The sequence below is a fragment of the Solanum dulcamara genome, chromosome 4 (assembly GCF_947179165.1).
Source record: "Solanum dulcamara chromosome 4, daSolDulc1.2, whole genome shotgun sequence".
NCBI classification, from domain to species: Eukaryota; Viridiplantae; Streptophyta; class Magnoliopsida; order Solanales; family Solanaceae; genus Solanum; species Solanum dulcamara.
The window spans coordinates 25,595,959-25,611,020 of record NC_077240.1 but is presented as its reverse complement, the minus strand read 5'-3'; the positions used below and the strand labels follow the sequence as shown (position 1 = coordinate 25,611,020).

At 33.7% G+C, this 15,062-nt stretch overlaps 2 protein-coding genes across 2 annotated transcripts; one reads left to right on the top strand and one right to left on the bottom strand.

Moving 5' to 3' along the window:
* The first annotated feature begins 6,317 nt into the window (after positions 1-6,317).
* Positions 6,318-9,028, top strand: LOC129887099 (pentatricopeptide repeat-containing protein At1g02370, mitochondrial). Its single transcript, XM_055962058.1, has 2 exons — positions 6,318-6,680; positions 7,686-9,028. The coding sequence occupies exons 1-2, from the start codon at positions 6,417-6,419 to the stop codon at positions 8,916-8,918; spliced, it is 1,497 nt and encodes a 498-aa protein (XP_055818033.1). The 5' UTR covers positions 6,318-6,416; the 3' UTR covers positions 8,919-9,028.
* Positions 9,029-9,361: 333 nt separating this feature from the next.
* On the bottom strand, positions 9,362-14,854 carry LOC129887100 (uncharacterized). Its single transcript, XM_055962059.1, has 8 exons — positions 14,499-14,854; positions 13,990-14,057; positions 13,245-13,311; positions 12,955-13,109; positions 12,775-12,845; positions 11,973-12,038; positions 10,189-10,289; positions 9,362-9,892 (listed from the first exon to the last, which is right to left on the bottom strand). Exons 1-8 carry the CDS (start codon positions 14,757-14,759, stop codon positions 9,599-9,601), a joined length of 1,083 nt encoding a protein of 360 aa, XP_055818034.1. The 5' UTR covers positions 14,760-14,854; the 3' UTR covers positions 9,362-9,598.
* Positions 14,855-15,062: the final 208 nt, after the last annotated feature.

The following is a 15,062-nucleotide window of genomic DNA, read 5'->3' as shown; positions in this document are numbered from 1 at the left end:
CCACCTAAAACTTATACTGTTACCGAAAGCTCGATATGAATTGATACACCTTCAATTTCAAGATTTTAAAACTGTAACAGAGTATAATTTTGATATTCACAAAGTAAGTTCCATATTAAAATTATGATGACTTACTCAAGATTTTTTCCCCCACTTATTATACTTCAAACGTGTTGCTACAATAACAATATCTTGAAAAGGGATTTAGGAAATATTCTGAATTAATTACATGCCTACTTGTGATAGAGTAAAATAATACTTTGCTGATGAAAAATCATGAAGCTCATTCCACTGGGTCTGCTCCATTCCCTGAAGCGAATGCTGTAGTAGCACATAATCAGTTTGAATCAAAACAAATAATTATCGTGGTCGCTATCGTGGACGTGGGCGAGGACGTGATAGAGGACGAAATAATTATCGTCATTATGGTGAAAATAAAATGAGAACAATAAAGTTTCACAAAATAATCCTTCTAGAGGTAAAATCAATATTTGCCACCGGTGTATTATGAAGGATCATTGGACACGTGATTATCGTATATTATTTTGTGAAACTTTATCAAGCCTCTCTCAAATGAAAAGATAATAATGTGGAGGCACACTTGAATTTTCGGAATGATGCTAATAGAGCAACTCCCTCAAATAAATATGAAAATATTGAAACAAATCTTGCTTATAAAGATGATGATTTTGAAGGCCTCCCAAATATTATTCATTTGGAAGCTGAAGACTTCTATGAGAATATTGACTGAAGAATTGATCATTTAACTGGGATAAAAATTATAAAAATACTTATTGTTTTCTTATTATTCTTGCTACTATATTATCCTTCATAAATGTTTCTCTTAAGGCATTATGTCTTACTAATTTCTACATTTTGAGTGCAATTTCTTAAGGTTTCTTATGTTAGTTTTTTACATTCTTATAATGTATTTGTTTTATGAAGAATATGAAAATTTCTTAGTCATCAGTTGGATTCAAAATCAATTATCACGATATAGTCTTCTATAGGGTGTTCATGGTTTGGGTAAAAAATAATCCAAACTGAAAAATCAAATCAAATCGATCAAATAACTCAATGTTTTATTTGATTTGAATTTACATTTTTTAAAATCAATAATATTTGGTTTAGTTTTGGTTTTGACTTTTTTCAAAAAAATTGAAGAAATAACAAAACTGAACCGATAAATTATATACATATTTTTTTATAATTATATATACATAATATATTATTTTTTATGAATACCTTTTTATGCAAAAATTACGGAACACTAATTTAAAATAGTAAAGTATGATACTTCTTTTATTTGTACAATCATATTATTAGTTTATGCATTATTCAGTAAGTCTATGTTATTCAGTAAATTGGATTAGCTAACAATATAGGCAGAAAGTTAAACATAATTAAAGTTTTGATATAATAATTATAAGATCCAAAATGGCACGAAAACAATTTATTTTTTTTGAATGAATTATTGTCTTTTCTTCTTTTTTGAATAAACCGTTTCTTTTATTTTTGTGTATGGTTAATAACCGAACCAAACCAAACCTAAATCAATAACAACCAAATAGATGGATGTATATTTTAATTAATTTGGTTTGGTTTTAATAATTTTAAAACAGATTAAATTAATTTGGTTTTGATTTTGATCAATAACCGATTCAAACCGACCCGTGAACACCCCTACTCTTCTAAATAGTGCCACAACACACACTATTTTAAAAGATAAAAAATATTTCTCTTATTTAATTATGAAAGAAGCTAATGTTTATATAATATCTGGTAGTACTAAAGCCGTATTTATCGGAGGAACAAATTTGACAATTAATGAAGCATTATATTGTAGTAAGTCTCAAAGAAACTTAACTTTTCAAAGACACTAGTTAAAATGACTATCATATTGAGACTACAAATGATGAAATGAATGAATACCTTTATATTACTACAATGATGTCAAGCAAGAAGTTTATACTTGAAAAGTTAGCTGCTATTTCATTCGGCTTGTACTTCACAAGTATTAGCATGGTTGAAACACATGCCATAGTAAATCAAAGGTTTCCTAACTCAAATGATCTTATTATTCGGCATGACCGTTGTGCCATCTCGATTTTAATATGATTTGTAAAATAATTGAGAGTTCACATGGACACTCTTTGAAGAACCAAAAGATTTTTCAATTTAAAGAATTCTCTTGTGCTGCATGTTCTCAAGGTAAATTGATTACTAGACCATCAGTAATCAAAGTGAGAATTGAATCCCCATCAATTCTGAAACGTATACATGGTGATATATGTGGGCACGCTCACCCATCATGTGGACCATTTAAATATTACATGATTTTAATAAATTCATCTACAAGATGATCACATGTGTATTTATTATCAACTCGTAATATGTGTTTGCGAGATTACATACTCAAATAATTAAGTTAAGAGCACAATTTTTGGATTATGCAATTAAGACAATCCGTCTGATAATGCTAGTGAGTTTACATCACAAACTTTTAATGATTATTGTATATCAACTGAAATAACAGTTGAGCATCTGATTTCTCACGTTCATACTCAAAATGGTCTGACGGAATAATTGATTAAACGCCTCAATTTAATTGCTATACAAATGCTTATGAGAACAAAACTTCTCATTTCATTATGGGGTCATACTATTTTTCATACAACAATTCTTATGCGGATCAGACCCACAAGTTATCATAAAGTCTCCCCCATTACAATTGGCTTTTGGTTAGGAGCAGAGCATTTCCATCTTAGAATATTTTGATATGCGGTATATGTTTCAATTTCTCCACCACAACTTACAAAGATGGAGCACCAAAGAAGACTAGGGATATATGTTAGATATGAATCTTCTTCTATCATAAAATATTTGAAATTTATGACTGGAGATTTATTTACTACAAGATTTGTTGATTGTCATTTTGATGAATCAGTATACCCAGCATTAGGGGGAGAAAATAAGCAGCTGAAAAATGAAATAGATTGGATTCATTATCACTATCTCATTTAGCTCCTCGTACAAATAAATGTGAACTGAAAGTTTAAAAGATAATCCATTTGCAAAATATTGCAAATTAACTGCCAAATGCATTCACTGACCTATGAAGAGTTGCTAAATCTCATATTTCAGCTGCTAATGCTCTAATTCAAGTTGATGTCCCGATAGAATAATTAATTAATATAAATGAGTTCAAATCATGCTTAAAATGTGGTATACCGACCGATTTCAAAGATAAAAATCCTCAAAAAAGAAAAGGAACAAAAGATCAAGATGATCATACTATGAAAAAACCTGCTCAAGAAGAGCGAGGAGACATAACAATTGATAAAACCTTGGAAGACGTTGAGGTGCTTAAAAATAATGAAGAACTCTCAATAAATTATGTCTCATCAGGAAAAATATGGAATTAAAATAATACAATTATTGATAATAATTTTATTTATAATGTTGCTATTGAAATAATGCAACAAAATGATGATCTTGAACCAAAATCTGTCGAGGAATGTAGACAGAGGAATGATTGACCAAAATGAAAAGATACAATTCAAGTTGAATTAGATTTGCTTGAAAAACGCAAAGTTTTCGGACCAATAGTCTGAATACTTCAAGGAATAAATTCAGTGAGGGTACAAATGGATTTTTGTGTGAAAACGAAATGAGAAAAATAAAGTCGCAATATATAAAGCACGACTTGTGGCACAAAATATTTCGTAAAGACCTGACATTGATTATATGGAAACATATTCTCCTGTGATGGATGCATTCATTTTTAGGTATCTTATAAATCTCACAGTTTATGAAAAACTTGACATGCATCTGATGGATGTCGTTACAAACTATTTTATGGCTCTCTAGACAATGATATTTTTATGAAAATTCCTAAAAAAATTAAATGCCTGAAATATATAAAGATTCCCGAGAAACTTGTTCAAAAAACTTCAAAAACTCTTATACGGGTTGAAACAATCAGAACAAATGTGGTATAATCATCTAAGCAAATATTTGCTAAAAGGAGGATTTAAAAATAATTTAATTTGCCCTTATGTTTTTATGAAAAGATTTGGATCTGAATTTATCATAATAGTTGTATATGTTGATGATTTAAATATTATTGGAACTCCTGAAGAACTTTCAAGGCAGAAAAATGTCTGAAAAAAGAATTTGAAATGAAAGACCTCGGAAAGACAAAATTTTGTCTTGTTCTACAAATTGAACATTTTGCAAATGAGATATTTGTCTATCAATCAACATATACTGAAAATATTTTAAAATTTTTTTACATGGATAAAGTACATCCACTGAGTACCCCAATAATTGTGAGATGTCTTGATATTAATAAAGATCCATTTCGACCTCAGTAAAATAATGAAAAGCTTGTTGGTGTTGAAATAACATATCTTAGTACAATTGGTGCACTAATGTATCTTGCCAACAATTCTAGACCAAATATAGCTTTTTTTGTAAACTTGTTAGCAAGATTTCATTCTTCTCCAACACGAAGACACTGGATGAAATTAAGCATATATTCAGATACCTCCGAGGGACCACTGATATGAGATTGTTTTACTCAAATGAATCCACATCATAATTGATTGGTAATGCAGATGTAGAATATTTGTCTGATTCCCATAAAGGTCGATCACAAATAGACTACTTATTGACATGTGATGGTATAGCTATATCATGACATTCAACAAAGCAAACTATGGTTGTCACTTCTTCAAATCATGCAGAGATAATAGTCATTCATGAAGCAAGTCGATAATGCGTTTGGTTAAGATCAATAACTCAACACATTCAAGAAACATGTGACCTTTCTTTTAAAAGAGACATTTCAACTATGTTGTATGAAGATAATGCTGCACGTATAGCTCAACTGAAGGAGGATACATCAAAGGAGACAGAACAAAACATATTTCACCAAAATTCTTCTTTACTCATGATCTTTAAAAGAAAGGTGAAATTGATGTTCAACAAGTTCGTTCGAGTGATAATTTAGCAGATATGTTCACCAGGCATTGCCAACTTCAATCTTTGAGAAATTGAGATACAAGATTGGAATGCGTCTTCTTCGAAATATTTAATGATGTCTTCATCAGGGAGAGTAAAATATGCGCTGCACTCTTTTTTTCTTAACTAAGGTTTTTTGCCATTAGATTTTCCAAATAAGATTTTTAATAAGACAACAAATAATGCGTATTACAAATAATTATATATATTTTTCTTTCTTTTCTCATACATGAACATCCAAGGGGAGTGTTGTAAACAAGTGGATGTCCATAGGAACCCACCATTTATGTAGCATGATAACATTAGTGGACCCAACATTAATGTAGCATGATAACATTAGTGCATTTTATCCCTATAAAAGGGGCATTACATTGCAATGAGAAGACACACACATTAAAAGAAAAATTGTTCCTCTGCCTCTTTCTTTATACTGCCACTTTTCCTCTTTCTTCTTCTTTTACTTTTAATATTTTATTTCATAACACTTATTGTTTTTAAACTAAAACTACAGTTAAAATAAGTGGAAGGAGCAGATATTTGAGTAGAATAACTATTTCTACACTTATTCTCTTTTTTTAAAGTGATTTTTAAGCTAAAAATCATTGGAAACACCCAATTTTTACCTTTTTTTCCCCTTCTTTTTCAATCTTAAAAATATATGCTTAAAAGCGCTTTTTGTATTTCTCAAACACTTTCAAAACTAAAAAAAAATTAAAATCCAAAAGCACTTAAAATAAACTAACAGGTCTAGGCATAAAGTATCGAAAATCGATTATCGAATCTAACTGAAATTTTTGATAATTTGGTATCCGGAAGTAAAATTTTGAAATTACGGTATTCGAATTTGAATTTGGTATGAGACATTAGTACCATTTGGTATTCGATATTTTTCGGAATACCAAATTATTTACTTAATGAAGGTCATATATCAACAGATCCATTACTCATTAGTACAAGTCCAAATAGAAAGTTAACGGCTAACATAAAGAACTCAAATACAGGTCTTTTAGTTGTATCAATTTATTTTTCTTGATATCTTCTTACTTGTTGATCTTCTATTATATCGCGAACAGTAGTATTAACTTTGTAATACAATCGGCTACAACTTCAATATGATATTACCGAATATCATACCGAATCAAAGTTTAATTTACCGATTATCTAATCAAAATTTAAAAATTTAATATCTACTTTTAATAACCAATTATGAAATTATCGAACCCAAAATTTGAAAAATTCCGGACCAAATACCAAAAGCCCACCCCTAAAACCAATCCAAAAGAAAAAAAGAAAAAGAAAGAGAAATACTTAAACCCTAGTAAAAACCCTTGCGAGGATTCTAATGCTAGCTGGAGCCCGGAGGTTATCCTTGAGAAAGTTATCGGGCCAAAATGATCCGGAATTTGACCCGTCAAATTTCATACGAGACTCGAGTGAACCTCAGAACACTATGTACCACGGCGGCGGCGGCGGCGGAGCAGAGTGGAAGACATTCGCGGCTCTACCGGAGATTGTCGGCTTTAGGAGCGACAAAAGGATCGGTTACTGAAACAATAAATGCGTATACGAGAGAAGGCAGAGTTGTGAAGAAGTATGAACTGGAACAATGCATCAAGGAGCTCCGCAAATATAAAAGATACCAACATGCCCTTGAGGTATAGTATAACCCTCTGGAATCTCTTGATTATCAATTCACCATGTTTTACTAATGTGTTTTAAATTAGTTGCATACAAAGAACTTTTTATTTTTGATGCCGGCGGTGTTCGGGCCAGCTTTCATCGCATGTTGACTAATTCTAAGGAATAACTGAAACTTTAAAAATGTGAGATGGGAAAATTAATATATGAAATGATCTGGTAAAATGGAATGTATATACTTATATAGCTGATCCAACTAGTGTAATATGGTATTTTCCATACTTCTGGAGTAGAGGGACTAAGTATTTAGTATTAGAGTTCAAATGAAGTAGAATGGATATAGATGATTCATATAACCGACTCTAACTAATTCGGGATTGAGGTAGACGATAAATTTCTATTGTTTTGGAATTGGAACATTTAATTTAGAATGCCAATCTTTATGGTATGGTGAAAAGAGAATGCTTGCTAAGGATAATGGCAGGTTATTGAAAGAAAGAAGGGGCTAAACTTCAGCTTTTCCGATTCCTAAGCGAAAAGGGTTCTCAATCTGTCGTTACCAAGCTCTTGTTATTGGCTCATTATTTCTTCCCCATTCCCAGCCTTTCGGAAGAACAAGGCATGTTTTCAGGCTTAACCAATTCCTGTTTAAGATGTAAAAATATCAAGAAGAAACTTGTATCAACTCTTAAGACACAAATTGTTGGCAGGTATTGGAATGAATGCCCTGAATATAGTGGTATGTAAATATGTATATAAGATTTGTATAACCGACCCCGGAATAGTTTGCTATACTGATAAGACATAGTTGATTTTTGTGTCATAACGAGTTAGTTAGATCTTTGGAGTTATGCTCCAGAGAGGAGATATTTTACCTGCCACAATTGTATTATATTTCTCTATCAACTATTTGCCAGAAATATGTTTGTGCAGACATTGTTTAGTTATTCCTTCAAGATGGAGTACATCCACATAAAATGATTTTGAATTTCATGAGTTGATATTCCAATTTATTGATGCAGATAATGGAGTGGATGGAGAAAAGAGGTATAAACTTGTCGTTTGGTGATTATGGAGTACGATTGGATCTCATAGCAAAAGTTCAAGGAATAACTGCAGCTGAAAAGTACTTTGGCAGCCTCTCACCCTCCATGCAGAATCAAAGCACTTATGGAGCACTCTTGAATTGCTACTGTGTTGAAAAAATGACAGACAAGGCGTTATCCTTCTTTGAGAAAATGGATCAATTGAAATTCATAAATAAATCATTGGCATTCAACAATCTTATGTCGTTATATATGAGACTAGGGCAACCAGAAAAAGTTACCCCCTTGGTACAGGAAATGAAGAGCAGAAAGGTTCCGCTATGCACATTTTCGTATAATATCTGGATGAATAGCTATTCTTGTTTAGATGATATAGAAGGAGTGGAAAGAGTCTTCGAGGAGATAAAGCAGGAGAATGCAAAGGAGTGCGATTGGACCACATATAGTAATTTGGCTGTTGCCTATGTTAAGGCTGGGCATAATGAAAAAGCTGAGTTAGCTCTAAAGAAGCTTGAGGAAGAAATGGGACCTCGTAATCGTGAGGCTTACCATTATTTGATTAGTTTGCACGCCAGAATATCTAATCTAGGTGAGGTTTATCGCATTTGGGATTCTCTAAAGCATTCCTTGGATACAACCAATTCTAGTTATCTTGTCATGCTTCAGTCCCTTAGTAAGCGTAACGACACGGATGGTTTAAAGAAATGCTATGAGGAATGGGAATCAAGCTGCTCTACTTATGATATGAGACTAGCAAATAATGTCATTGGTGCTTATCTGAGACATGACATGCTAAAAGATGCGGAGAAAGTCTTTCATTGTGCTTTAAAGAGATCACAAGGACCTTTCTTCTTGGCTTGGGAAATGTTCATGCTTTTCTATTTGAGGAAGCGTCAAATCAATCTTGCTCAACAGTGCGTGGAAGCAATTGCCTCTCTGGTAAAGGAAAATAAATGGCGACCAAAATATGAAACCATAAATAAATTTTTCGAGTATTTCCTAGAAGAAAAAGATGTTGGTGGTGCTGAGGAGTTCTACAAGTTTCTGAAGAAGGTAAATTGCCTTAGTAGTGATGTCTATTGTTCATTGCTTCGCATTTACGGAGCTGCCAACAGAACAACAGAAGATATGGAACTGAGAATTAAGGAAGATGGAATTGAAATGAGCTGTGAGCTTGAAGAATTGCTTAAAAGTGTTTGTCCTGAATAATTTTAAGGATCTTTTACCTATATGGTTTTGTTTCTTTTCCATCCTATTTTTGTGTAGATATGTGCTCTCTATCTTTAATTCCATTAAGGATTCCAAGACCTTTTCACAAATCGTATAAATTAAAATTCTATTAATATGTAATTGTGAACCCAGATATCATTATAAATTAATTTGAGATTATTGTAGGAACTCGTAAACTTCAATCCTGGATCTGCCTTGTCTTGGAATGACATAGACTTGAATATATGCAGAAAATTAGTACTGGGATTGAAGTTGATATGACTCATATGAGCCCCTGCTGGTGATAACTTTATAAGCACGACAAAGTTCTCAAAGGAACCTTTCCAAGTTGCATGATAGTTACACTTTTGCATCTTGAAATGTTTACTCAGTGACATAGCAATCATAGTTTTGATGCTACTCCAACACAGAAGAGAAAGAAATTGTAAAATCCAAGTGTGTTAAGTTTCTTTATTTAACCACAAAACAGGACTAGAATCAAGAATGAACTTCATAGCTAATCGATAGTCACCTCGAAAGCAAAAAGGTTATCTGACCACGAATTCCAATTGTAAGTGCAAAATGCAAACATCTTGGCAAAAATGCAGACGTGTTACCTAATTCTAGGAAGAAAATGAGTGCAAACTGTTTTTCCCCATCTGCAGGAAACTACCCCAGTTTTAAAGACTGTTCATTGGTGTAAAAGGGATGTTCTTGGTTCTTGAGACTCTATGCCCAACAAAGATGGATGTACAAAAAGCCACTACTGAAAAGAGAAGAGAGAATGCTGTAGCAGTATCCCAAGAACTTCTCTGTGGCACCTTGGTGAGCTCAGAACTATCTGGCAAGATATCCAACAGTATCCAATCACAGCTAATTGAAAAGTGACCAGACCCGTGCCACGGTTTTCCATCCACGGGGTACCAAAATGCCACAGACATCTTACTTGTTTTGCCAATTGTGAACTGAGCATCCTGCAAAAAAAAATAATCCATGTCCCTCGAAATCAATCAACTACACCTCAGCAGAAATTAAAGGGCTTATTTGGCAGACAAAAGGAAAATGGTGTTCGACAACAGTTTTGTCTTTATTTTTTTACTTCCTCCCCCACCCCAAACGGCTAACCCTCTGTTATTGCAAGTTAAAGTTGTGTAAATAAGAAATGCGTGTAAACAGAAAGAACGAACTACTCCAAAGTCTACTGCCAGAGGGAATTTCAACCGTAACAGAATCTCCATCAATTTGTAATGTCGCGTTAACACTTTGTTACCTGTTGAAGGCGATCCGTTGTTCTCAGCGGCCTGGAAAATTCAAAGTAATATGCACCGGATTGGTTGCTGGACGAATATGGGCTGTCATCCTTAATAAAACCTGTTTCAACAGTTTTAGATGTTGGAACAAACGTAGTATAGGAAAGAGTTTTAAGACACTAACTATCAAACAATAATAAAGATTTTGCTACATAGGCTTCCTAACATATTTTCTAGTCAAGTCAACAGCCTCCGCAATAAGAAACACAGTTGTCCAGCATAGAGGTATAGAATACAACCAAGGGCACTGCCTGCAACACAAGATTATCTTCCTCTAATCTCTTTCTTTGTTAACTAAGAGATTTTTAATGACTGAAAACAGTATGGTGCTAGTATATGCACAAAGTTAAGGATACAACAGCTCAGCCCTGAAGCTAAATCTTTTGGTAACTGAGGGAGTCATGTAAAGATACAATATTATCTTCCTCTATTCTCCTAACTCTAAATACTGCCTTCTGAAGAGTGGCTAGTGTACGACATCTATGAATATTTGGATATCATTACAGTTAGACCTGTAAATACCTCTTATTTTCTAGTTAGTGTAGTCACAGAGACCGAGGTTGGAAAGAGCATTCTATCTCACTGGAACCTAAACTAGTCTTCTGTGGTATGACAGATCTCTACTGGTTACGACAAATAATCTTCCCAGTCATTCAGCTATACCATCTTCAAAATGCAGAAAGGTGTAATGAGTATTGCTCTTATCCATGGATGAGAAAGACAGAACTTTACTAAGACTTTCACAAGGTAGGAGCACAAAAAGAATCTAATGGACAGATGACTCCTGGGAAAGTTTAGTCATGCTCTACATAGACCCCCCAAATACACCATTCTGTAAGTCTGGCACCCTGATGATTGAAGGTGTCAAAAAGGGACGAGATGGACTATCTTACATTACATAAGATTTGGCAAATTACGCCTGGTTCTTACTGAAGTTTTCCATTTGACTAACAGCACATGATGCCTAAGCAGGTCTGGTAATCCAGTATCCAGCTTCAATCTAATAGTAAAGATTTCTTATTGTTCAATTTATCATCTTCTGCAATGAGGCCCTAAAATATTTGCAAACCAGCATTTAGTATAGTAGATCTATGTGGATAAAAATATATGTAACAAAAGTGAAAACTCAGAGATTTGAAAGAAAAACATTTCAACAAGGTGAATAACAAGGACATTAAGACATCCCGTGCGAGCCTTGACTGACATCATTTCAAAGTCCAAAGAGGTGTCTCTGGAAGTTTGGTTGAGAATCTGGAAGAAAGGTCGTGCAATAAAAGAAGAACAAGATCCATTACAGGGTCAATTTCTCAGATCAATGAAATCAAACAACCAATTGATCCGCAGAAAGTTAGTGAAGCTGGCTTATCCTTTCAGTCTTTAAGACTGTTACTGAAGTGGAGTAGGTTATATTTCACTGTTCACTCAGAACAATCTACTTATAAACCCTTCTAAGTTTCAGACAAAATAAGATAACTATTCGTTCTATTCGATGAGCCAATTTGTTTTTGCACTTCCAACCACAACGGTTTCACAATTGTTCTATTCCTGTATGTAACTTTTGAAACTTCTAGCTTCATCAAACATTCAAAAGGCTTCCTAATATATTTTTGTTCCATGTGCTATAGGCTAGATAAGAAAGCAGCTTAATTCTTCCTAATTTTGTTTACTACAGAAGAAAAAGTAAAATATACACCAGTGAGAGAAGGACAAATGTTCAGGGATTAGAAGCCATAAAGCTGTTTACCTGAGTGAGTCAAGCTACTGTGCCACCATGTTCCTTTCCAATCATTCTGTGCACTAGTATCATTTACTGTTACACAAGGAGAAGTCAATAGGCACACCAGAGGGAAAAAGAGAAAAAAAAGTCGGTTGAAACATAAGCAATATAATTCTGCAGTTTGGATACTAAAATGGTATTTCCAACAAGACATTCAGACAAAATTTCCCTCTTGTACAGGAGAATTATCTTACATCCCAGTCAAATTTACTAGGACAAATTTTGCAGGTTGTTGAAACTAATGACTGTCTAATGTCTAAATGCAATTTTATTTCCTCGTGGAAAGTTGATGCAGTGACACTCACTGAAGGAAGGACCACCATATATATTGCTGGCAGCAGTTCCCTTAAAATGTAGGGGTGGGAGAGTTTGATGCAGAATTAGTTTTAAAATGACACAATTCACAAATCTAATATAAAACGAAAGACACAGAAACACAAAATAAATAAAAAACCAGATGTCTAATCCTGGCAATACAAGATCTATATCTCAATCCAGATTAAAATGTTGCACATCATGATAACAAATAGCTAATATGCATATAAACAACTTCCTTGCTACTTGACGAGTCTTTTGCAGTTCCACATTTGTTTCTGTGTCTCAATAGAATAGAACGCAATGATATCACTACACTAGTATCCATGCTACTGATTGAAAAACGAAGAAGCAACTATTAGCTATACTATCCACTCTCCAATTATACATACGTGAGACCAAGCTTGAAGCTTCTCAAGTAAAAAACGTATTTAAAAAAATCTCCAAATCATACCTGATGGACCATAGCCATCCAAATAACGGCAGTGTGGGTTCCAACAATACAAATCAACCAAATGACCAAACCTGTCCTAGTGTGCCAATCAACAGAAATGAATTAGTACTTCTTTACTAATTTTAATGGCACAGAAATTGTTGTGAAATGCTAGAAAGAGTCCAGAACCAGTTTGATTACCTGTCACCCCCATTTCCCTCACTGTTATCTACCAGGTTCCCTCCATAAAGTCTTCCAGGAATTGCCTTTCCTATTGAGAAATGCATAAGGTCAACTTCATGGCACTTGCATGACTTGTTCGTGCAAGTATCTGGTCCTTCTTCGCACCCGCCCATCTTGAAGTTATGAAGTAGAAAAACTGCTCAGACGTTATTCCAACAGCAGCTCATAGTATTTAACAGGAAGAAGTAGGATAAAGAAAGGAAGTAAAAGAAAGAGAGAGAGAGAGAATATATATTGGAGCCACTTACTCTATGATAAGACGCATTTTCACCAATTTGAAACATAAAAGCAACTGATGCAGTCTTGTTACTGTATCTGAAAGTGAGCAATAAAAATGTGAGAATTAAGGGTCTCAAACAAGGAAAAAGATGTCAGACATTGTTTGAGAAGCAACAACTAAATAACGCAAACATTCCTACAGTCAAAGTAACTGCATAGATGATGGTGAAGAAGAAGCCAATAAAACACAAATGAGCTTTTTTGTTATTCCAGTCAAAACTCAAACCTTTACCCAACTGATGTAGTTTCCATAAATGATCAAACTGCAAATGTTTTAGATCAACATAAGCATATTAAATAACTGAATGACATGGAAATACAGCCTCTTGCCCAAGTTACTTGTTACCCTTTCGGTCTGACCAAATTTTTTTGATCTTACTACTTCATTGAAGAGCCTCCACCTCTAAACTAATTTATCAATCAACCAACCGACCAATCAACTATGCTTTCAAACCCCAAACTCAATTGATGTGAGCTTCACATTACTGTTCCCAAGTCTGATTAAAGGAGGATGTTGCGAGTTAATGGTTAACATAAAAATGTCATAAAATCAAGAATCTACCACTAAACTAAGCTCCTTCACATTTTTTAATTAAACATAACATTTATTTGAATATCTACCTATATCCTTTCTTTCCTTCCTAGTTAAGCAGTAAATACAAATTGTCATAAAGCATGAATTTCTCTTTGTCCTAACATTTGAAAAATCCATACCCTTCAGCATATGTATAATCCCCATCGACTTGCAACATGAAGAATACCTCTTTGCCATCATGTGACACCTGCAAAAGAACAAAAACATCTTGTGCTCAAACTCATCCCCAGTAAATACAATCAATAAGCAGTGGCGTAACCACATCCATTGATGAGTGTTCAACTAAACACCCTTCGTAGAAAATTATACAAAGTATATATGTCATAAATCATTTTTCATGTGTATTTATTAATTTTTGAACATCCTTAACGAAATTTCTGACACTTCCCCACTGTCAATAAGTAAATGCAATCAATCAACTATTCTTCAATCACAAGCTAGTCAGTCGAGTCGTCCATATAAATCATTTCTAACTTTTCCATTACATTCGGAATACAAAGCAATTCAACAAAAATCAAAAAGTATTTAAGACAAAAATTTAGTCTTTTCGACCAATTTCACAAAAGGGTAATTCGAAAAAGTTACAAAAAAAACTGAATCTTTTCTTCCAGAATGAGTTTACAAGTACCTTGACGGTCATTTTCCCACGATTGTATGCCTTATCTGCATCTGGGTCTAAAGCAGGTAAAACAGAAAATGCAGAGCCATCAATATCTTTCCAGTCATCAACTTGGCCATCGAGGGTAATTCTTCCTGGGTTGAAGTGGGCTTGAACATGGATGTCGGTGTTGGAATCGCAACTCCAGTGAGCTGCTTCATGGTGAGAATTCAGAATTCCAGTTTGAGCCAAAATCAAGATCGTCACAAGTGAAGAAACTCTTCCAAACATCTTGGAACAACAAAATCAAAGTGTACACTACTAATAACTAATTGTTCATTTCATTGAAGCACAAGTGTATATTTGAAACCTAACCTAACAATAGCGTTTTTGGACTTATTTTTAAGCAGATTATAAGTTGAAAATTGTTTAATTGAAGAAAAAAAATACTCAAAAAAAGCGGAAAACAGCTTATAAGCCAATCCAAACGGCCTCTTGGTCAATAGAGAAAAAAAGAACGGAAAAGGGTGAAAACTAACTTCAACGGTTGGAAATAAACCACATATTAAATTATGTTCTGATTCAAAAATACCC